This window comes from Sinohyriopsis cumingii, chromosome 3 (assembly GCF_028554795.1).
Source record: "Sinohyriopsis cumingii isolate HCF-2022 chromosome 3, ASM2855479v2, whole genome shotgun sequence".
In the NCBI taxonomy this organism is placed as follows: Eukaryota; Metazoa; Mollusca; class Bivalvia; order Unionida; family Unionidae; genus Sinohyriopsis; species Sinohyriopsis cumingii.
This window is the reverse complement of record NC_142963.1, coordinates 72,982,473-73,009,638: the sequence shown is the minus strand read 5'-3', so window position 1 is coordinate 73,009,638 and position 27,166 is coordinate 72,982,473. Positions and strand designations below refer to the sequence as shown.

Genomic DNA, 27,166 nt, shown 5'->3' with positions numbered 1-27,166 from the left:
ACCAAATGAACCTGAAGACTGTAAAATGCTAGAATCATTGTTTAAGTATAATTACTAATGAACACTATGTAAATACACCAATTACAGCAGAGTACTAGTAACAATTCACTGATTTTCACACAAAATCACTGAATCAGTATATCATGTCAATCAAGTCTACTAATATACAACCATGTTGGTCTGGTAAATAGTCTTAAACTTGTTGAATTAAAAGTCTAGATTTCTCAAAGCCACAGATAATTAAATCTGATCTTCACATGAGCTGCGATTATTCATTCAAACTTAGCTTGACTGATAAGGTTTTAAGGTCCACTAATACAATACACTGATCTTCACCTGCAACATCTTCCTTTTCCCTGATGGTCATCATGACTTGTGTTGCATACCTGCTGTCTTCTTTGTACTCTTCATTATAAAATCAAGCAGGTGAAGTATATATATATATATATATATATATATATATATATATATATATATATATATATATATATATATATATATATATATATATATATATATATATATATATATATATATATATTTAATCTTTGCACTTTGATGGGCTCTGAACACATCAAATATGGGCTCTGAACACATCAAATACTGACTTGGCTTGATAATTGCATTAGGCAAGGGGCAGCTAGTCACGTGTTTGATTCACATGTGGAAATATGACATTATCCAAACTAACTGGGATATCTAATTGGATTGTATCCCTTTTAAGTTACTGCCATGGTTGTAAGATAGTAGAAGTGATGCAACTTTATGGACAGAATTTTATGTAAGACATCATGTACATGTTCTTGGGGCCCTGGGTGGCCAAGTGGTCTAAAGTGCTAAACCGATCACTGCCATCTCAACTCTTTCTGCATGGGGTTGAGTCTCTGACTTGGCCAATGTGGGTATGTGAGAAAGTTTGCCAGTAACTTCCTGTGGGTTGTGATTCTTACCAGAATTTACCTGGGTTCTTCATCCACTATTTATACTGCATAGTTAATAATGCACTGAAAAATAGCATTAAACCCAAAACAACAAGAACATACTGTACATTCTTTAATAGCCAATTAGCTTAGTGTTCTTGGTTGTGTCGATTCCTGTTGATATTGAGTTTAAATCATTGATCTTGATAGGTGTTTTTTGGTGTGCAGTCACACAGGTTGTAGTATTTTAATCACTAAAGTGACTACCACTTTCTTTGTCCCCATGGTTTTGTCTTTAAACTTGTATTCTGTGTTGTTGGTATTTGTAGCTGTTAATCCATAAAATTAAATACCTATAAATACGCAAACTCTGACAGGGAAATCCACAAATTTAAGTATCAACAAAATATTTGCAGTAACAAATCCATGAAAACTGTGACCCACAAACAATGAAACCACAGTAAGTAAAACCTGTCTTGAGAGACCACTGCAATGAGAGAACATCTGTCTTGAGAGATCATTATTTCTTGGCAGAAGGGGTGGTCATTCAAGACAGGTTCCATGGTATTTGTCTGAATCATAATGTGAAGAATACAAATACTTACTCAAGAGCGCTACTGATATTTTGTAGAGATGCACCCCACCTCAAAGGGAAAAGCTCCGTGAAAAGTGAATCAAATGTCTGTCCAAGTAAAATATATAAAGTGAACATTATAGTAAGTTTTCTTTAATGTGCAAATAATATATATTTTAAAAACTTAACCTTTGCAGTCTCTTCATGAATAGTGTTATCCTACAACCATGATTTTTGACTTATTAACTTAGGATATTGCATGCTTCTTGGTACATTTCCTGTATGACCCTATCTACATACGAGTAAATAAAATTATAATAGCAAACTTCTCATCTTTATACAAATACTATCATATCCATTTCTATTGTAAATGAAATTAAATGACTTGACTACAGACTACAGACAAACCCAGACATCTTAGTCCAGGTCACATGGACAGTTGTTGGTGACAGTTTTGTTGGTGACAGTAAACCCTCATGTATATTTATTTTTAGGCAAACTGAAAGGGCTGAACCATTTGGTCAGTTTCAGATACTTTCTAAGCAACTGTTTAGCAAACTGGGTTGTTCCTAGGATATTTATCCACTTTAAAAAAGAGATTGATCCAGCATCCCAGAATGCATTTGGATGAAGCTTGTCAATATTGTTAACAGGTATTTTGGTGTTCCAAATGAGTGGTGCAGGATGTACAAGCCACAGAGGCATTTGGATATACCTATACACCACTACTTAAACTACATAAATAAGCTTCAAATGTAGGTTATAGTGACCTTCTTCAGTTGTAAGGGTCTAGTAGTAACAAAGATGCATCCAATTATCAAGATTTATTATTGCAATATGAACAGTACCCAGTAAAAGAACATTAAACCTGAAACTCTAACATTATGTCAATGAAACATGTAATTGAGTTGTAATATGAAATATTTAAGTGTCACAGAGACCTCTTGTCTTGCCAAAGATGTAATGTTCATCACAGTGCATCCCTTCACCAGGTTCATGATTCTGGGTAGGAGACAGTATGTATATAGCATGACAAATGCAGAGGTTATGAATTAAATGCAATCACTCAACCAAAGCCAGTAACAATGACCATGACATAGGTGTAGCACAAAATCTCCACTACTTCAATGAGAGAAGGTAAAGTGGGAATGCTACAGTGCTCACAAACCATATTATGGATTCTCACTCTAAGATAATCAAGGGCCATAACTCTATAGATATTGTATAATCTACTCATTGTCAAACTCATCTAATGTCTTGTTAAGGTGAGGCTTATTAGATATTTTGGTTGAAATCAAACCAAGCAAATTAGAATACTAGAGTTTTCACAAGTCAGTGAACTGCCTATTCTAAGTCAACCAGGGGAGTACATGTAACAAAGGATTTCAAACTAGCAGATTTAAAAATTGAGCAGTATTTTGGCTTCAAAAATTTTACCAGTTTTTACTGGTGCACATTTTAATGGGACTGAAAACAAAACAAGTGCAGTTTATGCCATGATATGTATTTTCATTATACTATAATAAAACAGCAAGTTTTGAACATGAATCAGATTTGGATTCTGATGGAAAATGTAACAATAATAATTAATATATATTGTCAGTTAATAAAAAGGGAGAGTTGTTTATCTTATGGTTCACTAAAAAGATTTTATTAAAAATAAAATCCAATGGTAGTTTTAGTTTCCTTCACAAGATCACTGTCTGGTGACCAATGATGACATTCACTGTGTTAATTAAGCTTCACACTTAGCAGGCTATCAATGGTCTTCTGGTCCATATTTCCCTTTGAATCACTTTGTATTTAGCAAAATGAATGAAGAATACCCTTAGCATTAGAATACTGTTATGATTGTGCAACCACATTCTGCCTGCATAGAGGTCCTAACTTCAGTTTTCCTGTTGCTGGCGTTGTAAGATTACTGACTGCTCTCCAATACTCATCCAAGCTATGTTTAACCCTGATGAGTAAGTTCCCAACTTGGGTCTCTGATGATAACAATGATCCTCATGGGCCTCTTCCTCTTCATGGCTCAGATACAAAAATCTGCTGGCAAGTTTCACCACTTATTGACAAGAGTTATTAAATACCAGTCTTATATGACTTCACATTTAACATGTATTAAAGACATTTTCCATAAAATGCAGCATATTGTGGTCTCTTGAAGGTCTTTAAAGATAAAGCAGTGCTTTCTGTTTAAAATTGATTTTTTAATTATTTTTTAATCTTCCATACTGAATAACCCTATATTCAATGTTATTATTCATATCTGTTGCATCATTTATGAAAGAACTATGACTCTCACAGTACATTTGCACAGGTATTACCTGCATCTGATATGTGTGCAGAAGCTATGTATCACAACAGGAAAGAACTTGCAAATTGAGAGATTATAATGTACAGAATTAACTCTTTCAAGTAGAAACTACCATTCAACACCAAGTAACTCTCAAGATGTTTAATAAATGTAATCAACAATTACATTGCAAACGTCTTTTTAACATTTAATTTCTTGTGATAAGAATACATAATAGTTCCAATGAAAAGAAGACAAATCCATGTTAATGACAATATATCTATTACCATAAACAAGTTTAGTCTCACAGAGGTAAATAAAGACATTTCTACAGGTGTTAAAAAAATGAAAACAAGGTTTTATGTTCTTTTCTGAATATGAATAAAAGTGTGTTTTGACTTGGATTGCACTAGATTAATGTAATGAAAGCCCAAGACAGTTCCATGGTGAGCACATTGTCTACCTGTCTCCTAAATGAAATACCAGTAGCTTTTTTAAGTCTATCACATGACATAATTTCTCCAAAACTGGACCCAACAAGCCAGAGTTTCTGACTTTTAGACCAATCTAGTCCATCTCTATCAACAATCATAATGTCTGTCAATGTATAAATGCTGTTAAAAGTCTTTATTTCAGATAAGATGATTTCAGTCCAAGCACCTTTGTGTTGATTTGGGTCAGTCTCTCACTTCATGTGTGCATTCTAGACATATTTGTAATTCTTTCTATTTACAAAATGAAATAATGGTTGTAAAATATTTGGAAATGTTCAAAAGGTATTAAAGAATTAAATATTCATGCTGGACCTATGCATTTGGAAAATATGTGAATAATTACGATCCATTGAGATTTATTGATGAATCTGTTTGCAGTTCAAATTTCTGTACCCTATGATGACTTAAGTGTTCAGTATTCTTCTTCTACTTTTCTCAGTCACTCACTCATTTCCCCCCAGATGATTGCCTAAATGCTATGTCTAAATCATATTTTCAACATTTAGAAGTATGTGATGATTTAATTCCTTGAAATATGCTTGAAAAAGCTCAGAATGAGCAGTAGTACATACTAAGAAAGTGCTTCAAATACTTCCTGGTCTCACACAATGTAATTGGGCATATGAAGAATGCTATTCAAATCCTTCCTTGTCTCACTCATTGTGATTGGGCATACTAACAATGCTCTTCAAATACTTCCTGGTCTCACACAATATAATCAGGCATTCTAAAAAAGCACTTCAAATACTTCCTTGTCTCACACAGTATAAATGGACATGTTAAGAAAGCTCTTCAAATACTTCCTTGTCTCACACAGTATAAGCAGACATGCTCATAAAGCACTTCAAATACTTACTGATCTCATATAGTATTATCAGACATGTTAAGAAAGCACTTCAAATACTTCCTTGTCTCACACAGTATAAATGGACATGTTAAGAAAGCTCTTCAAATACTTCCTTGTCTCACACAGTATAAGCAGACATGCTCATAAAGCACTTCAAATACTTACTGGTCTCATATAGTATTATCAGGCATGTTAAGAAAGCACTTCAAATACTTCCTTGTCTCACACAGTATAAATGGACATATTAAGAAAGCTCTTCAAATACTACCTTGTCTCACACAGTATAGTCAGACATGCTAAAAAACATTTCAAATACTTACTGGTCTCATATAGTATTATCGGGCATGTTAAGATAGCTCTTCAACTTCCTGGTCTCAAAGACTAAAATTGGTAGATCTCTATTTTTTGCCTGTTTCTTCAATTAGAAATTTACAAAGGAAAACATAATCTAGTACTGTATTCTGCACAAAATCCATCAATTTTACTTGAAATGACCTTACAATCAATGAACATCAATATTAGTGTCTGTTTAGGATCATTCTAGAATGATGTCACACAAAACAGCAAGCTGGTCGTGGGGGGGGGGGGGGGAAACAGATTTGTTAAATTAAGATCATTCTGTTCTTCATTCATTTTAATAGTAAATTTCATGAATTTGAGACATTTCAATCTGCACAAAATGTTTTACAAAAAGCATGAAAAATTTAAATTTGAAGATTCTCTAAAAATGGTCTTTAGTATATAGATTTGAGTGTATTATATTTTCTCATGTGTCAGTTTTGTTTCTGTTGAAAATTAACATTTTCAAAATGTCGTAAATTTTTGCTCTGATTCCAAACAAAATTCTGTAAGTGATACACCGTTTTATTAAAAAATTAATACCTTGACTCCTTCCACTCCTCCATTGAGGTATCGACATCCCATAGCATACACCGGTCCTACAATGCTGAACAGCAAAATAACTATCAGCATTAGCAGCCAATAGAACGTTATTGCCCAACAACTTCCGCTAGAATAAAAAGAACCAGATGGTAATTGTTTTTACAAGCAAAAACAGATATCTTAACCCACTTCCTACTGTAGTGGTCATGTTGACTGGCACCAATTTCAATTAGGACATGCCAATATGACCATCCATTCAGGAGAATTTGTGACAACAAAATTTTCAATATGTTCATTGCAGCAGCCATATTGGTTGTCTGTGAGGCATCATTTCTATTTAGTAGTAACTAGGCAATATAAGAAGTCTGTTGGTAATAGCCTGATATGGCTTTGACTATCAGTTCTGTGGACATAGCAATAACAAGTTTTTCAAGATAATCACGGGGGGCCCCAAGTGGCTCTGTGGTCTAAAGCGCTCTCCATTATGGATCACTGCCATCTCACCTCTGTCTGCATGGGTTTGTGGGTGAAAGATTGCCAGTAGCTTCTTGTGGGTCATTGGTTCTTTCTGGGGTGTTCCCAGGTTCTTCCTCCTCCATTAATACTGGCCATAATGTATAGCCTATCGTGCACTGAAAAATGACATTAAACCCTACAACAACAAGATAATCACCATGGTGCCCATATTCAATGTCTGATCAGCAGTTTTCAATCAACTAGACACCATAAGAAGTCTGCAGGTGAAAACAATTTGTTTTTAAGACTTTCTGCTGAGGATGAGTATCGATAGGTGTTCAAGATTGCTGCCATGGTTAGATTGGCACAAATTTCATTCAGGATCAACTAGATATTGGCACCATTTTCATTTAAGACCAACTAGACATCATAAGAAATCTTTCAGCTAAAATGTCTGTTGATATGACTATCCATTTAGGAGACGTCCAAGCAGGTTAATTTTAATTTAGGATAAAAAAGACCTTGTGATGAATGTATGTGTAGAGTTTTGGGTCAGTCTCCAAGTAGTTTAGTAAAAGCAGCAATCACTAACTTATGCTAATGGATGAATTGGCAAAATGCCATCCCATAAACTTTTCTGGTCTAGGACCAGTGCAGCTAAAAATAAAAAAAACTGCACTAATTCTGAACTTACCACACAATAACACAGGCTCCTGTTTCCTTATTACAGCTTTGACTATCATTGCCAGGTCTCTTCTCTCTCTTCCCACACAAACCAACCAGGATGCCAATATAGTACAATAGTACACTTAGCATGAGCACACAACTCAAACTAGTAGTGCCATACCAGCTGAAATTATATGTTGAATGTTACCATGTTATAAAATCTTTAGAAATTAGGGAAAACCTTAAAGCTTAAAATATTCAGTGTAATAAACATTCAATAAATTAATCAAGTAACTGATAAATGATCACTAAATAAATCAATCTCTCCAGTTATTGAAAGCAATATTTAGGTAGAATCCCAAGTCTTGGTTGCTTTGCTTTGAATCCTGTACTATAATCTCAAAAAGTTGGTAAATGTGACCTACTTTTGCCACTGAGGGGTGGAACTCCATAAAATAAACACATTCATCAAATTTGATAAGTGTGCATGCAAGCAATATTTATGAGAAATGAAGTTAAATATTAGAAGAGTGAATGGCACATTATATGCCCACCCCATGGTAATAGTCCTCTATCTTGGCCCTGGCTGAGTATGGTTGATTCTCAAGATTACTGGCCAATGCATCTCAGTGACCTTTACCTTTAGCCTTGAACTATAATGTACGGAAACTATTATTTTTTATGACACTTATCATAACCATGACCTCTGACTGCTAGTTCCCAAAATTGATATTTTCTTTTAATAACCCTAAGTGCAGTCCATCACACAGATTAGATAGGAAATTTCCTCTAGATAGAACAAAAGTTGCTCTGCAAAATCAGCTTTTCTTTGAGCTATGAGAGCCTTGACCTTTAGATCACAAAATCAATGGGCTTCTTCCATCGTTCAAAGTGGGAGCCCTCCACAATCTTTGGTCAAAGTAAATTAAAGTCCTCACCCTTGAACTTTTTACCACAAAATCGATAGGATTCTTTATTATCCAGTGTGCAAGTCTACAAACCTCATGGCAGGTATATGGTTATTAACTTAAATTTATTTGCAAAACCTATTTTTCTTCTTCCAGCCATAGTGAACTTGACCTTTGGAACCCAAGATCAATATGCTTCTTCCTTTCTCCAAGTGCAAGATAATCCACAAATTTCCTGAAGATCTGTGTAGCAAAATTAATGTTATTGTGTGGATACCATTTTTGTTCTTTGAACCACAATGACTTTGATATTTATTCTTGTGACCTCAAACTCAAAAGGCTTTTTCCCTACCCCAAGTGCAAGCCATCCTCATAGTTTTGTCCAAGTATGTGATGTAAAGTTAATGTTATTGTTTCAAAACCGTTTTTCTTTCAGTTACAGTGACACTGATCTTTGACTTACTGACAATCAGCTTTTTCACTACCTCAGTGCAAACCACCCAAAGATTTTAGTAAATGTAGATGGTGTAAAATTAAATGTATTGCCCAGAAACAATGTTTCTTCTTTCAGTTAGAAAATTTGATCTATTTACTGTGCAGAAATTCTTCTTCTTCTTTCATTTATAACATCATCAACCTTTGATCCCAGAATCAATAGGGTTTTTCCTTACTCCAAGTGCAAACCATCCAATAAGACCTGTAGATGATGGACATCTCCATTACAACACTGAAACCTTTCTTCTTCTTTCATTTACATAGACCTTGACCACTGACTCAAAAATTAAACAGGTTCTTCCTTACCCTAGCACAAGCTAGGCAGAAAGTTTAGTAGCTATAGATGGTGGAGAAATTGGGTCATTTTCTAGAAATGAAATTGGTAACAGACAAATGGAATGACAGATGCCACATGGGCAAACGTTATAACATAATAGTGAGTGTATTAAGGTGTGTATATAAAAACTAGGAACTTATGCCTACACCAATAACAGGATGTCAGAAAAGTGATAACCATTTTTGTGCCAATGCAATGGAAAGAAAATCATCTTCAGAATGTTAAAATGAACTTATCTTTTACTTTGATAAATATCCTTGCAGTTTTCCAAGAAAAATGTAATATGAAAATAATAGTTTCTGTACATGAAATGATCCCACACAAGCATTTGTGCATTGTAGTGTCTTTTAACTCCGACATCATTCAAGATATAGACTTCAAACCTTTAGTATGACTGGGGTTGGGTATTTAGTGATACAAGATAGTTTTAGAATTTAGATTCTAACTCTGGTGGTAGGACAAAGAAAAAGTCAGGATGGTTTTACAAATGAACTTAAAAATAACTTCTAAATAATACCAACATGTCTGAACATTGATGTAAACTAATGCCTGATGGGATCTAAATAGGTTCCCTGAGATAGGCTGAGAGGTGGGGGTGGGTGGTGTATAGTTATGGCAATTAGTCAAAGCTTTAGAAACTACTGGGATTCCCCCATTATTTAACTATAAATAAACTTACCAGTCAAGAAAAGATGAATTCAGAAAATTTATGTAATTAGAGGTTACTACATTTTTATAAACGAGATTATTCGGATGGATACTGCATGACCTATGGGAGTGCAGTATCCATCCAACAAAACAAGTTCATATTTTCCCATACAAATGCAATATCCATTTTATTATATACACATTTTCGTTTTCTATCCAAGGCTTAATAATATGAAAAAATACACATCAAGAAACAAAGTAACTAAACTTATGCTGTATTCCAAAATAAATAAACCACCACAGATTCATCAATATACAACAACATTAATGCGCACATAAGTCTGCCCAGCAAAATTTAAATTAGTAACATACTCAACATCACTTTAAAAAAGAATTGTACTTTTGCTCTACTTAAATTAGAAATTTAGAGTCATATAGTGAATGAAAGCACATTGCAAGAGTTTTTCCAAATGGTCCGGAATGAATGGAATTTTTTTTAATCGATTCTACTCAATTTCACTGATAATGGACCTGGATTTATTAGCTGTATCAATTCCACACAAAATACATGTGTCTGTGATTTGAACAGGGAAGGACAAGTTTTGACTCACCTGTGTGTCTGTTGTTCTGTTATTGAATGTTTGGAATCATAATGTGGGAAAAATATGAACTCTTTCAATTGTTATTATCAAAAATATGCTATGGAATATCATGTTCATTTCATTTTGAGTGCAGTAAGTAGTAAAGAGAATATTATTGCACTTGGAATGTAGTCCAAATTTAAGTACAATAATTTCAAAATGTATAATAAAGCTTTAGAACCCATGTAGCTCATGTAATTTGCAGAACTAAGAAAGTACATTTTGAGAAAATTCAAGATGCAAAACTGAAAATATATTTTTTGCCATTCTTATCACCAGCTAAAGAAGACATGTTTATGCCTTGTTACTTGCATGCCCTTTGTAGGGACCCCAGCTATGCAATGACCTGTGGCATCTATCACTAGCCTAAATCTGAAACATTGTATCAACAAAGTTAATGTGGACATTGTGAATATCACATCCATTCATTTGCTTGTTTGAAAGTTTCATGTATGACTCAGTAAACTTGTCCACATTATTAACTTTATCATCTCTATTTCCAAATAGACAAAACAGCTATTCATCCACAAACAAATCTAATAAACTGAGACCTAAAGTCTACTACATGAGTGTACATGGTTTGTTTACAAAGTAGTTCCTAATACACTATCCTATTTGTAAGCACATGTGTGATGCACGTCCATGCAATATCATGGTGTTCAGTATCATAGAATACTGCACAATACTGACAATTAAAAGTTAACAAAGGAAAAAGGAGCATATAATAACTAAAAATACACCTTGGATCTACTGCTGCACTATGGACTTGACCCCTGGGGTGGGGAAGATTTGGGGTGGGTTGTGAAATTCGAACTTAGTCTTGAGATAACTACTGTAAAACCTAGACATAATCTCTGTGTAAAACCTATACATAATCTCTGTGCAAAACCTACAAATAATGTATGTGCAAAACCTACACATAATCTCTGTTTAAAACCTAGACATAATCTCTGTGTAAAACCTACATATAAGCTCTGTGTAATACATACATATAATCCCTGTGTAAAACCTACATGTAATTTCCAATTTCATTGATAAGGCCCATACTGCTATTAGTCCCTCTCAAGACAGAGTCCAAACTGTCTATCTGTAATTTAAAATTTCATGATAGTAATTATGGTGATAATGGTGCTGAAAGTTGATTATACTGATGATGGTTGTGATGGTAGTGGTGCTGAAAGATGATGATAATTGTAGTGGTTGGGATGATGACATGTAATGGTCAAGTTCATGATGGAAATGAAGAAGAAAATGATGACAAAAATGTATGAGAACTGTTAATATGAAGATGACTACTAAGAGGTCTAACAAGTTTAAATATTTTCTGTAAATCTCTTCAATAATTCTTTTGCTGTACACAACAAACCTGACTTGAAAATCATAAAACTAAGCTTGAGTCTTGAGATTGAATTTCAGCTCTCAGTTTAACAAAATTGGCATAAACAAGAAAGTCCTGTAATTGATTGAAGAAAATAAAAACTCTAGCTCAAACTCATCACTGAAAGTTACATTTGCATGGTTATTGGATTGACTGTATTAAACAACATCTGCTTGGAGTTATTTCCCTCCAATTCTAGAAAAAGCAATGTTTTGCAAAAAACATGTTGTGCACCAAAGAATCTCAGCTGGTTTTCTTGCTTGGGCAGTTCTGAAACATTCTGGGTTATGTTGGATCAATACTGACCCCCATCTATTATGCTATTGAGAGAACTGAAGTTGATACAATTTCTTGTGCAAATTAAGTGAGACATCAGCCTTTGTCCATGACGTGCTTTGAAGTCATCATGTGCAGATGTCACATAGGGCATCAGAATTTGGTCAACAATTTAATCATGGAATCCTCATTGCTGCAGTGACTATTAAGGTCAAGGTCAGTGAGCAAAAATGGTTCCTATGAGGCAATTTTGGCAGATGTGTCATGTCCGACATACCAGATTTCCTGAGTTTAATAATAACTGATCCTGCATTCTGCAGACTGTTGTTTCACTGACTTTCTTCATGAGCTAGGCACTGGACATTGTTGCTGATATGCATATTCCATTTTCAATCAAGTATGTTGCAATGTTACCTCTGGTCAGGTTATTGTATGGCATGGACTTGCCTTATTTATGTTTCCAGGATATCATGAAAGTTTTGCAGTTTAGAGAGAAAGAGCTTCTTTCCTGTCAGAGCACCGACCTTAGGATCAGGAAGGCCCACAACAATACTTCAAGTTTTCCACTCTTTAACCACTTTGTCACTGACATGATGATTTTAACACTGGGTTAAATTCACTTTTGGTCAAACTGTTTATATATAGCAAAAAATGTTTTGAGAAAAAGAAGTTTATGATCACTGGCTTTGATCAAGTGTCAATTCCCTAAATGTTGAGAACTAATGCTTTGATAGCAATCTTTTTGAACACCTAATAAAATAACTTAAGATTACAATAGCAGTATTAAATGCATTAATTCAGATATATATGGAAATGATGCAGACATATTCTTAAAGATCTCTGAATTTACACCATACATTACCAAAAAATAACTTAACTACCACAGTTTAGATTAAACCTCTTTGCTTGTGTAAATGTGGAAATGAATGTCAGTATAATATTTGTCTGAGACATGTACATCATTGTTTTGTCTCTTTTGATAACAGATCCATGAAATTAAGTACTGGCAAAAATTGTTTTTATTCTTTCCCCCAACCATCAACATTTGAAACTGGGCCCCCACAAAAATAAATGTTACTGTTATGTATACTTAATTTAATTGTTTCTTTGTTTGTCTTAAATTCTTTTTAAATGCTATTGTAATATAACATTGTATGTTGGACTTTTAACCTTATCCATGTGTATGAGCTTAATATCAGGATTATTATTCAGGTAAACAAGAAGGAGCAAATATATTGATTTGGGTCAAGGCTTTGGAATTCTAAGTGAATTTTAGAGGTCATTGTGTTGTAAGTAAAGAAGGCTTATTAGATCATACTAGAATGTTATTTTTTATTAGGTTATTGGTATTTTTGGGAAATTGCTCATTGTGACCTCAAGTCAAGCAAAGAACTATATATATATATATATATATATATATGTTGTAGCTGTGAGGATTTTACCATTCATGCTTAAAGTTGTATTATATGTTGTGACTAGTATGTTTATTATTGTGGGCTGGAATTTTTTTTTGTTCAAATGACTGAATTCAAGTGATTATTTTCTCTGGAAATACAAAAGTGCTCTGATAAAATTCTTGGATAAATACATTCACTGGAATTTATACTGAATTCAAACCTGGAATTATGTTTCTGTGATTCAACAAAAGACTGTTGACACATCAACACTTCAACAGCTACCACAGACAGGTCATCGACTTCAGTTTTGGGACATTTTCTGGATTTTTACTCAATATTATTCAGGACTTTAAATTACTAGAACTTGTGTCCGTAATTCTTGAATTATTCTGGGATTTAATTCATCATACCATAAATTGTTTTTACTCATTTTCACTTTGTATTCGAGGGAAAATTATTTGTTAAATTTTACAAAGCTTGTTGTCTTTCACTCTTTTCTGTTACTTATTTTAAGAGCATTGACTCATAACAGTTTCATAATATGTCTTACATTAAAAAACTGGGTTTGAGGAAGCATTCTCCTTACCATAGGATCTGCAATAGTGCTGATGTTTTCCAGCTTAGCCTGCACTTGAGTCCTAATTGACCTAACTTGATCCAGAGATCCTAAAAATTTAAACAGCAAAGTTTTAATAAGATTGTTGTCATGGTGATTATTATCAAGGTTCATTTAATGATTAAAAACCATAGTGTAACCAGTGATCGCATAGCTTTACTCTACGAAGCTTTCAGAATAGTCTCTAGTAGCCTTATGCCTATGCAAATATTAATCATTATTATGCAGGGAAAAAAAACTCCAACTAAAAATGTAAACGACAACAAAATGTTGGCCTCTTTTCTAACTCCATATGTTTATATTGACATTTTTAGAAGTTATTATTATTGTGATAAAACGCTTTTAAAACACATACATAAAAGCATATACACCGTCTCAGGGCATACAATTTTTTTATATATAAAAAATGTATTTTCCCCATGATATCCAAGTAATCATTGTTCCTGTAATCTATTCAGAAGCTATTATCATTGTCCATGAACTATAATCTAATTTTTACTGTATGAAGCTGGTTCTTCCTGGGGTTTTCATGTGTTGTTCCTCCACCAGTTATACTGGCTGCCATATATAGCTTATCATGTGCTGAAAAATGGCATTCAACCTATTAACAACAATACATTTAATAACAAATATATACAGGATGCAACAACCAATTTAGTAACAAGTTAAATCCAAACTGAACCTAAGCCAGGAAAATGTGAACTGTAGGCTACAGCAACCTTCTTTTGTTGTATAAATCTGATACTTATAGAGATGTATGTAATCACCTAATTTGATGAGCCTAGAATACACTGAGTTTGAAAATTAAACTTACAAATGAAAAATTAACATAAGTCAATGAAGAAGAAATATGGGTCATAGTGACCTACTTCTGTGATAATGGCATAGCTGTCATTAAGATGTATCCCATTCTTCAATTTGTTTTGTGATTCCCAGTACAACAGTTTGTATTCTGAGTGTAAGGACTACTTAGTGTGCTAAATGTAAAACATATCCAACAATGTACAAATAATGTACATGTACAAAGTTTACCTCTTTAATCCACTCCCCAGAGGTACATGCTATAAAACCCACTCTAAATTATTGCCTAGGACCAAGAAAGAAATATTGATGTGGAGTGAGCCTGTACATATGTACATGCCATTATGTGTGGATACCTATGAGATACCAGAGTACAATAACTCTCGTCTTCAAAATGGTGAGCTAATAATTTACATTATTATAAATCTAAATTCTAAATTAATATCCAAACATGATCCACCACAATTTTCAGAATTACATATTTATTTTTTTAAAAACTAATTTATAAATTTACTACTGTGATGCACTTTAAATTAGTGGAGTTCCAATTTTGGGGTGTTTTGTGAGTAAGCTAGACCGTGAATTTAAAGTCACAACAAAATATGAATCAAAACGACATTCAGTTTCCCCATCCATATCTGATAGTAAAGCATCACTCAACTGCATGCACATTTTAATACCAGCAGTATTTATAAAGCTGAGAAATATATATCAAAACATGTTTATGAACGATGAAGAACATTGGCAATTGGATGATTATGAGTTCATTTGCATGCAGAATTTAATTTCAGTAATTCGAAAACTTTACTGATGTAAGTACTTTCTCTGATACTGTAATAATAAATGCAAAATTACTTATTGTTTATGTCCTTCTTTACTTCCAAAAGCCATTAGCTCACCTAGTTTTATGCAATCCAGTGAAATAAGAACACAGCAGAGAAATGTGACAACACTAAATTGGATGACAATCACAGTTTGCTCCTTTTTTTAAAGCACATGTCTCCTTGAATAACATAATTGTGACAATTGATTTATCAACATTAGTAACACACCCTCAATATTTGTGCATGAAAACATCCAAAATAATGTATTAATCATAAAACACTGTATTATCTACTATCAGACATGGGTCGATATTGAATATATACAAAAGCATGTTGTTATTACTATCATTTCATGCATATAACTAACTGCTGAATAATAATAAAAATCAGGATCATCAGTCCCACTTTCTCAAAGCCCATTTTAGTCAAGTCCTTCCAAGGTGACACTTTGTCAAGTTTAGAGGTAATCCACTTTGTTTAGACTGGCTTACAGGTTTGTGCTTTAAATCAGGGTCAAGAAAAGCGTATCTGAAAGTACATTTCCACTGGCCTCTCATTCACCAAGTTGAGCAATAACCTGGTATGTGACATAAATCTGGAAATTGCATACAATTAATGCAAACAATAGTGTGATGACATGTTCCCTTAAAAGCCTCTCCCCACGATGCACTTTGAAAACATCAGAGAGTGCTACAGACTTTTAATAACAGGGACTAACATGCAGGGACTAACATCACACTTAAGGATCAGGAAGGCCTTCAATTATGGGACTTTTACTTCAAGTTTCTTACTTTTTCTCCACCGTGTTAGTACATAAGATAGTTCTGAAAGTGAAATTCACTTCTGACAGAACTGTTAACATATTGCAAAGATAGAAACTTTGGTTCAAAACAGTTTGGTTTTCTCTCATTGGCTTTGTTTTAGCACTTGATTCTTAATTATTGGGAGCTTTATGTTTTGATAGCAGTCTCTAAGAACAATGAAACAAATAACTGCAGTCTTAAGTAAAGCAGTGGATTTCAGGTTTTTTTTCCCTTGTATATGTGTGCAAATGAATGCATCTTCTTGATTTAGATCTCTTTATTTGAGCTAAGTGATACCAGTCAATAGTTTACCTAATCAACCTAATTACTGAAATAAACATTGAGTGTTTGCTAGACAATGTGTGCAAGCAAATGTCTGTATCATCTTTCACACACTGTCATCATTATTTTATCATCTTTTCTTTTAAAAGACACATACACAAAAAAATACTCATGAATAATAATTTTTACTCATTATTACTCTAACGTTCCATTTAAATGCTGCTTAATTCGGAAGAATTACATGACTGTTTAGTATTGTATCAAAGTGTGTAAAATGGCATAACAGTTCATTTTTATAGGAAAATAATGTTGCTATTTTTCATGAGGTACAAATTGTGTGTTTGCTACAATCTACAAATTTAAAGACCCAATGAAAAATGACACTATTGTGGGAATCATAGGACCCAAAGCCTCAATTTGAAGGACCATCTAAAATGTACTTTTTCAGCAATCCACCAAACTTTATACCAATAGTAAAGAATAATTCACAGTACACAATGTTCTATAACAAACAAACTAACAATAGCACATATACAAGATACTTACCCTTCAGATTTGTTGTCACATTTTTAGAAACCTTATTCGCAAACTGTTTTCTTGCCTGGAAACAACAGCAAAAGGAGACTTTCTTTGATATGACACAAAAGCTTAATGTAGCATATCAGTTGGAGAAAAAGACCTCATCAACTATGTAACAAGAGTACCATGAATGGTTCTTCATATATGCCACCCCATGTGTAATAGACATCTGTGTAGCATAGATTATTGTCCAATGATTTTCCATGTGGTCTTAAAATAAACTTACTATGCCAAAATTATTACACTTTCAGACATATGAACAATGCCATAACATTATACTCTGTCTTTTGACAGGTGTATAAAATTCAAGATGCATAATATGAATAGCCCTTTTTATTATATTAGAATTAAGGTCTGAGCAACCTCAGAATGCATGGAGTGTACAATATTTTTTTATTACATTAGAATTAAGGTCATCATCTGAGCCTTCATGGAGAATACAATATTATTTTTATTACATTAGAATTAAGGTAATTAAGGTCAACATAAGCCTTCGTGGAGTGTACAATATTATTTGTATTACATTACAATTAAGGTAATTAAGGTCAACCTCAGCCTTCATGGAGTGTACAATGTTATTTTTATTACATTAGAATTAAGGCCAACCTCAGCCTTCATGGAGTGTACAATATTATTTTTATTACATTAAAATTAAGGTCAACCTCAACCTTCATGGTGTGTAAAATATTATTTTTTCTATTGGCATTTTATATGATACTTTGTCTGAAACATGAATATATATTTCTGAAGATGTGAAAAACAAGTTCATTATTTCAAACTTTTTTGATAGTTTCAACAGGCAATAAATGCTCACAATGACAACTAATGAATGCCTGTCCACATCCAGTATATCATAATATTAAAATGGCATTCAAATTTTACATACCATGTTTTGTCATTTCAAGAGTCCCTTAGAAAATGAGCCTAATGCAGAAGTTAAGCAAAATCAGTGAAGTATAAAATATGGTACACATTGATCTACTTTTCACTGAAAGGTGTTGAAGTCCACATGACACATCTAAATACCAACTTCGGTCGCTCTACAAGCAATATATCTTAGAAAATGGCCTAACACAAATCCTAACCTGGAGAAACTGAGCTCACTGCAAACATAAGTACTGATTACTGAACTGTGAAATAGTCAGGTCATTTACCTAGTTGATAATGATAATGACAATGATGACTTAATTTAAAGTAGCTCATTTGGTCAACTATATATCTATATATATATACTTAGGCCACTGGAGCAGTTGAATTTGGTTAAATAAAAATTTTTGTTTCATACATATGTACATTTTCAACAAATGTAAAGTTACATTTAAGATAATAGGGAACCAATTAATGTAAGGATTTATAGACTAGTAAACCATTTTGAAACTAAATTCTCTGCTGAAATGGAAGCCATTTTAGGGTCATAAATACATTTGTTGATGGTATATCTAAATCAGCATCAAGAATAACTCGAATTGCTCTTTTTGAAATTTCAGTAATCTTTCCTGATTTTCTGTACCACTGTCACCCCAGGCAGAACAACAATATTCTAGGTGTGGCATGATATATGCATTGTAGAATATCTTTCTCTGTTCTTGAGGGAGATAAGATTTTATTCTGTTCAAGAGATAAAGCAGTGAATTAAATTTTTAATGACTTTATCAACTTGTATTTTCCAGCACAAGATATGGTCTATCATGATGCCAAATAGTTTTTTTATTTTCAGAGTCTTGTACATTATTTTATCATTAATTTAAAGTCATTTTTCTTAGCTTTTCATCTTGCTCAACTACCTAGGATCATGGCTTTTGATTTGGCTGCATTTATCTTCATAAAACTGTGCTCATACCAGTTATTTATTTGTACTAAATCTTGATTTAATTTAGTGCTAATCCCATGGCCTGTTGATCCAGTGTTAAACAATATTGTGTTATCTGTGAAGATGTTGGTGGTGAATAGCTAAATGTTATATGGTAAATCATTGATGTACAGCAGAAACAGTAATGGGCCAAGAATGGATTCTTGTAGAACATCTGACTTTATCAAGTTTCTTATCTGAAAGTGTAATTAAAATTGAAACTTTTTCATGGTTAACCTAATATATGCTAATTTTTTTTCCTGAAGGATTTTGTGATTTAAAAGGTCAAAAACCTTTGTAAGGTCAAGAAATACCATATCTGCAAGGTTACCTTGATCTATTGCTGTGAACCAATCATCTGCCATTCCAGTCTGCCATGAATGTCCTTCATGATAGCATGATTGTTGTGAATGTAGGAAATAAAAAGATTCCAGCTGGTTGCTAAATTCATTTGCACCCATGACTGTAGTACTCATCATGACTCTATTACATGTACCTACCAAGTCATGTGACTCCAACATGAAAATGAGCTAAATGCAAGCATTAACCTAAATCATTCAACTGTAAAATAGGTCACAGTAACCTACTTTGTACTGAAAGCGTAGTAGCCCATATGACCAATTTATGTGTCTGAGAAAATTACCTAGATGCTAATACTAAGCAGAGTGTGAATGTTAGAATCAGCAGTCAGACAGACATTATCAACACACAGAAATTGCTTTGCTATAAAGTCAGAAATATGATTAATGAGTGACCCTTAAAGGAACTGATGCTCTACTGGCCAGGAATTGAAGATAAGAACATTTCTGCCTTTTAAATACTAAGTGTTAGAACCAACTTTGATTTCCTTCAGCAAAAACAAGATTTTCAAGTTAGATGTTGTACTGGGCATAGTGGATTTCAGATGGGTGCCACTTCCATTTATGACCAGTAGGACACAATAAAAAAATCTTCTGGTTAAAAAAACCATGTTGATATGACTTTCCATTTTGGAAGAGTAATCATAACAAGATTTTCAAAATGAATGCCATGGTGGTCATATTGGATATCAGACTGGCACATATTTTGCATTTGGTGCCAACTAGACATAATACAAAGTCATTTGGTGAAAGCACAATGCCAACATCATATGAAGCTATTCATATAAACCCTCAGGTTGATACAAATATCCATTTAGGAGGAGCAGTGATAACAATAATTTCAAGGTAGCTGCTTTAGTGGACACATTAAATGTCATATTGGAACCATTTTCATTAAGAATCAACTAGACATCACAAGAAGTCTTCTGGACAAAACCCAATTGCGATATTACTTTTCATTCTGGAGAAGAAGCAGTAAGAAGATTTTCAAGATGGTCACTGTGGCATCTAACTTAAACCACTTTCAATTAAGAAAAAATTATATCATAAGCAGTCTTCTAGTGAAACCCTATGGCAATACTACTTGTGGTTGAAGAAGAGTGGTTATAACATTTTCAAGAAGGTCTCCATTGCAGTCATAAAGACATTTCACAGAAGACTAACTAGACATTGTCTGAAGACTTTTAGTGAAGACCCCAAGCTGACATCACCATCCATTCAGAAGAAGTAGTAATAATAATATTTTCAACATTGCTGCTCTAGCTGGTCATTTTTCAGGCTAGCACTATTTTCATTTTGGATCAACTGTACACATAAGAAATCTTCTGGTGAAAACCCATGACAATATGACTTTCTGCTCATAATGAGTAGCAATAACAAGATTTTCAAGATGGCTGCGGTGGTGGCCATATTCAAAACCATATCGGCATCATTTTCATTTAGGAATAGCTGTATTTCATTTGAAAACCCAATGTTGATATGACCTTCTATTCTATTCTATGCATTGGCCATGTTGGTTTTCCAGCTTCATTCAGGAGCAATTAGACCATGGAATGAATGTGTGTGTAAAATTTCATGGCAACCTTCAAAGTAGTTTAACAGTGCTAACCAACTTGTGCTAAAGGACAGATGGAAGACAGATGACAGACCATCATATAAGTTCCTCTGATCTATAACCAGTTGAGTTAAATGAAAATGAAACATAATACTGAACAAAATTCTGAGCATGTTGGGCAAATTTTGTTACTAAATGGGACTATGCCCTACTGGTGAACAGAATTTCCAGAAATTCAAGATAAGACAATTTCTTCCTTTAAAATGCTGAGTGTTGAAACCATCTCAGATAGTCTTCAGCGATAACAAAATTTTCAAATTAGCTGCTGTGGTGGATGTACTGTATGTTAGATTAGCACCATTTTCATTTAAAACCAAGTAGACAACATTAGAGGTCTATTTTTAAATAAACAAGTCATAGTGAACTTCCAGTCACAGGGAGTACTAACCAGAAGATTTTCAAGACAGCCATCATGGCAGCCACATCTGAAGTACAACTGGTGCCATTTTAATTTAGGACCAACCAGGTATCATAAGAAGCCTACTGGTGAAAACCCCATGTTGACACACCATCCATTTTGGAGAAGTAGAGATAAAACTATTTTCAAGATGTCACCATGGTTAAAGCCATATTAAGGGTTGAACATTTTCATTAAGTTCAACTAGACACTATAAGAATTCTTGTCCTAGAAACTTTATGTTAAAATGACTTTCATTTAAGATGAGTAGCAAAAACAAGGTAATTGAAGATGGTCACACACTGGACATCAAATAAGCATGATTTTAATTTAGAATCATCAAAACATTGTAAGAACTCTTAGTTAAAATGGCATGTTGACATGACAACCAATTCAGAAGTAGTGATTTGTATGCTGGCTGCTGTGCCAGCCATATTAGATATCAGATTGGCACCATTTTCATTTAGGACTAACAAGACATAAAAAGTCTTCATTTGAAAACAACATGTCAATATGACATTCCATTGAAGGTGAGTATGGAAATGTTTTCATGATGGCCACTGTGGTAGCTGTATTAGACATCAGATTGACATCCTATTCTTTAACGATCCAGCTGACATCATAAGAAATATTCAGGAGGAGTAGCAAGGATGATATCTTCAAGCCAGTTCTTGTAATGGCCATATTGGATGCCAGATTGGCACTTTTTTCTTTGATGGATTAAAAACATCATAATAAGTCTTTTTGTGAAAACCTTATGTTGATACTACCTTCCACTCAGGAAGAGTAATTATAACAATATAAAGATTCTAAAAATGGCTCATGTGGCAGTTATATTTAATGTCAATGTATATGTCACTACCATTTACATTTAGGACCAATTAAACATCTCAAGAAGTCTTTTTGTGAAAAGTCCATGTTCATATGACCATCCATTCAGAAGGAGTAGCTAGCTGTAACATGACTTTGTAGATTGTTTGCTGTGTGGCAGCCATACTCAGCATTGCATTGGCACCATTTTCATTTGGATATCAAAAGAAGGAGTATAATAACAAGATTTTCAAACTAGAGGTTGTCAATATAGATGTTTGAGCACCACCATTTTCATCTAAGGCCAAGTAGAGAATGTCATGAATGTGTATATGTGTAAAGTTTCATGGCAATCATCCAAGTAATTTAGGAAGAGTATTGATGACAAACTTGTGCTAACATGCAAACTGATTATGGAAAACTGATGGACAATTGACAAAAGACCATCCCACAAGTTCTTAATATTTATGAGCAGTAATTAACAAAAGCAAGATTAAAATCTAACTGACAAATCATCAAACTCCATCCATCTGTCTAAAGTTCTTAATTAATTTATATAATGCAAATATCAGTTAATCAATAGCTATGTAATCTCATTGTGGATATTTTGTTAATAAGTAAATAGTTAAAAATAGATTACTAAGAAGTTTAAATGAATAATGCTTAAACAACTAGGCAGGTCTCACTATATACTATGTACAAATTAAATTCAATATAATTTATCTATGTTTAGGAAATATACTTACCTCAGCAACAGCTTGTGAAATGCTTTGTGCATTACTGACCTCATTCTTTTGCTTTGTTAAATTATGCAGCTGTAAAACAACAGAAATAAAATATATAAAAAATTAACAATAGATAATAACTCAAAATACATTTACATTAAATGTATACATTTTTTTACAATGAAAGTGAGGCAGAACTTGATACATGTACTTTGCAGATGGCACTGTATGTGTCCAAGAAAAATATAAATATGATTTGACGTAATATGCATAAAATACTTTAGAACCTGAGCCTACCTCTTTCAAGTGGAAACAACATGCCTATTTGAGTCTTTCAATGAAGTTTATATATGCTCTGGTTCTAGCACAACAGTGAGTAAATCAATTTACTATCGCAATACCACAGATCACTACTGAAACAGACCCAGTTTGTTTCCTGTAATGGCCAAAATATTCCCACTTTTGCATCTAGTAATACTTTCAGAATTATTTATCATTTAAGAATACTTTGCATAAAAATCAAGTAATATTTCATGTTTATCTCAATGCAGAAGGGGTAGAATCATAAACATTAAATTATGCACATAGCACAGAAATGACATTTCTTGGAGTCAATGTTACTTTGACCTTTCACCTTCTGAACAAAAAATCTATTAGTGTCCTCCTTATCTGAAATGCAAGCTATTCACAAAAAATTACTCTAGGTAAAAGACTCAAAATAAATATCTGTAGAAACCATTCTTCTACTTTCATTCTTCATTCTTAGAGACATCAATATTTGACTTGTTGACCCTAAAACTGACAGATTCCTTTGATATTCAAATGAAACCATCCACAAAGTCTGATCATTGTTTGTGGCATAGGACTTGCTTGACATTATCTTCCAAAATGAATAGATGTCTTCAAATAAAGAAAATCCACAAAATATGATCAATGTAGGCAGTAAAAAACTAATAATATTGTGCAAACATTATTGTTCTTCATCATACTTACGACCTTTATCTCTAACCTCTTGATGCATCAATCAATAGGTGTCTAACCTAAGTTAAATGCAAACTATTTATAATGATGGGTTAAAGTAGATGTTATACGATAAAGGTTATTATGCAAGAACAGTAATCCTTCTTTCAGTCCTTGACACCTTGACCTTTGACCTTATCAGCACACAGGCAATAGTTTTCTTCTTTGTCCCAAATTCAAGCTGCTTACAAAGTTCAATAATGGTACAGTGAATATTTTGAGAATTTGAGTTACTGAATAAAAACAAAGTGGATGGACAGATGATAATATTATAGCACATTCTGCACTTCAATATGGCAGATCACTCACACCATGAATAATAATGAATTTACAAATCATCGAAAGAAAATAAAACATGCAACAGTTTTCCATCCCAGATTTCCATTTTTTCCCATTGGTCCAATAAATAAACAAATGTTACATCCAAATCACTCAGAGATTCATATCCTATAAATGAATATATTTCATATATTAAATGAAATTTATTGTAATGTAAAATAAAAAGAGACATAAATTAATATTTCTAACTCTTACATTTTTAAATAAATTTCTCAATGAACTGCTTTCTGAGTGGTTACATGACTGAAATGGGTTATTGTCAAATATTCAGCTATGACAAAATTCTTGAGCCACATTCCACACACACACACACACACACCACACACACACACACACACACACACACACACACATATATATATATATATATATATATATATATATATATATATATATATATATAACATGTGGCTCAAATTTGATGTCATCATATAAATATCTGATGAATAAATCTTTTTATTTGAAAATTTAACAATTCACTACAGTCAGTTGTCACAAGTAGCACATGATTATAGCTGTTACATACTACATGTATATGAATTTAAATTGGTCTAGATTTTGATTAGTTGGAGACAGTATCATATTGCCAAAGCTGCACAGGAGATGAGGCTGTTGATAGGGAAATGAAAACTGGAGCATATTAAAAAGTTTAAGTAACATCTTTGCTTTATACCACACTTCAGTTAACTTGAAGGCCATATATCTATGGTTTGAAAAGATTGGAAATTTATTTGCGTTTTATGCTGCTGTTGGTAGCATTTTTTCCCAGCAAAAATGAAACTTTCATGGCACAATAAATGTGTTGCAGGCACTTTGGAAAATGCAACAGTCTATCATATTCCAATGCTTTTATTTAAGTTAGGTGCTGACTTCTTTAATGAAAGGTTATTTGTTTTTATTGAAGATTGTAGTCAGCTTTCTTTGTTGAAAGGTGCATGTGTTATTGAAGTCACCGCTAAAGGACACCTTTGAGGGACCAAACAGAAGTCTGTTTCTTATTGCATCAGCAATATCAAATAACTGTAGAACATGGATTGAGACTGAATATTTAGTGTTTAAGCAGAACAATCGATACTTTAAAGGTGATCAATTTCCTTTGAAGTTTCAGAAAAGCAATTTTTTACAGGGAATATTTTAAAAACAAAAGGAATTAGCCATTGTTTGGTCGATTGTAGTCCGAGTTTCCTCTGACCCTTGTCAGCCCATTTTTGATATTTGGACAAATATCAAAATTAGGGTGGCAAGGGTCAGAGGAAACTCAGACTAGGTCGACTGTAGCAGTTACTTTTTCTGCCTTCAGACGTTGGTCAGTTGTAGTCCTAATAGCCTAAGTATACCAACAAGTAGATCAAGAGTTTTCTTTTCTTTTTTTTTTTGGGAGGGGACATTTCTTGTGGCACTGACTTCCATGCATGCATCAGGAATTTTATTCTAAAAAGGGCCAACAGACGATGAATACACATGTGTTCTGTTCTGTTCTGACAGGGATTACTACAGAAAATATGAGTGTTCTGAAGGATTTAATTCTATGAGTGAAAAGAAGAGGAATTTTACTTACCACCCACATACAGAGGGTCGGTTAAAATATAATAATTATTAGCCAGAAGCCAATAATCTGACACTGTTTCATCTGAAAGATCTTTTATGACATAGTCCCTCGTCTGGATGATTTCCATTATGAGAAAAGTTTTTTTTTTTAAATAAAAAAATTCAGAGATCTCACAGCATACTCAGGCCAGATGTTAGAATAAGCAGATTATGATATAACAATGCACTATTAAGATGGTTTGTCAACATGAACAAAGGATTTGTTTATCTAACAAAAGATAAACTCCAGTGCATTTTATATACATTTTGTAGCTTTTTTCTTTTCATGATGCCTCTGAATTTCTTCATTCCAAAGCAAAGGTTTATATACAAGTCTAAGCAGTCAATAATTTCTGTATAAAAATATCGCCAGATGGTAGAATTTTGTCGTCAGTAAGGAATATTTATCGCAATTTGTGACATTGGCAAAGCCAGCATGAGGCCTGAAAAAAAACCTTTTTACACGTTATTTTTCATATTTTTTAGAAGAAATTAAAACATTTTTTGGAGCATGAGAAAAATACATGTATGGGTTGTTTTAACTGACGTCACGATTGAGTATGCAAACACCCACAATGCAATATTCATGCACCTTGTGCCATAATTTTAAGTCCCTAACAAACCTTTGCCAACATTGTTCATGTATAGTCAAGATAATAATCTGATTTAACTGTCAATAAGGACATTTACTTCGTCGAAACGATACTTAGATTATACTTGAAATTAAGTGCCCTATAGCAAGAAAATAAAAATAAAGCTGGAAGTTCTTGCTTACATCGAAAGACTGAATAGAGAAGTTGAACCGTATTGCTATCAAACAGATAATATTGACATTTTTAAAAAGTGTTTCGTATCATAACCCTAAGCTTGTCATCTTGAAAGAGTATTTCCAGACAATGATTTTCAAAATACAATATCAGCTACGAAAAAAAAATTTCATACCATGTGTTTTATGCCAGAACTTTCATGTACAAATACTTTTCACAACAACAGGTGTTTGTGCCAAAGACAGTTGACAAACCAATTTAATTAGTATGGTCAGATATTGTATTTGTGGTGGAGATGATGGATGTAGGTTGATACTGAATGAAAGCGATAACCGTTCAAAGAAGTTTCAACTTCAGTGTATTCAAATGAAACACATGCCTAACAGAACATAACTTTGTGTTGAATGTCAAAACAAAGTATTCCTGAAATACTGTTAGAAATATGAAATTATATATTAACAATTAGCATTTTAACTTGAACAATAACCAAATGATTGATTTCAGCCCATGAAATTTGAATAACATTACATGTTTCTACTTGTTTGTGTATCCATTTGTTTATGTGTTTGTTTATTGAT

At 33.2% G+C, this 27,166-nt stretch overlaps 1 protein-coding gene across 2 annotated transcripts in view; it reads right to left on the bottom strand.

Annotated features, from left to right (window-relative positions):
- The window catches only part of LOC149803090 (prominin-1-A-like), a 153,695-nt gene that overhangs the window by 75,865 nt on the left and 50,664 nt on the right, over positions 1-27,166 (bottom strand). For both annotated transcript variants that reach the window (XM_089952679.1, XM_089952678.1), the window contains exons 8-14: positions 22,897-22,965; positions 17,088-17,142; positions 13,802-13,881; positions 11,178-11,251; positions 7,164-7,319; positions 6,014-6,140; positions 1,526-1,602 (exon numbers count right to left, since the gene is read on the bottom strand). In XM_089952679.1, coding sequence (XP_089808805.1) covers positions 1,526-1,602; positions 6,014-6,140; positions 7,164-7,319; positions 11,178-11,251; positions 13,802-13,881; positions 17,088-17,142; positions 22,897-22,965 — 638 coding nt within the window. The remainder of the gene's footprint in view (positions 1-1,525; positions 1,603-6,013; positions 6,141-7,163; positions 7,320-11,177; positions 11,252-13,801; positions 13,882-17,087; positions 17,143-22,896; positions 22,966-27,166) is intronic.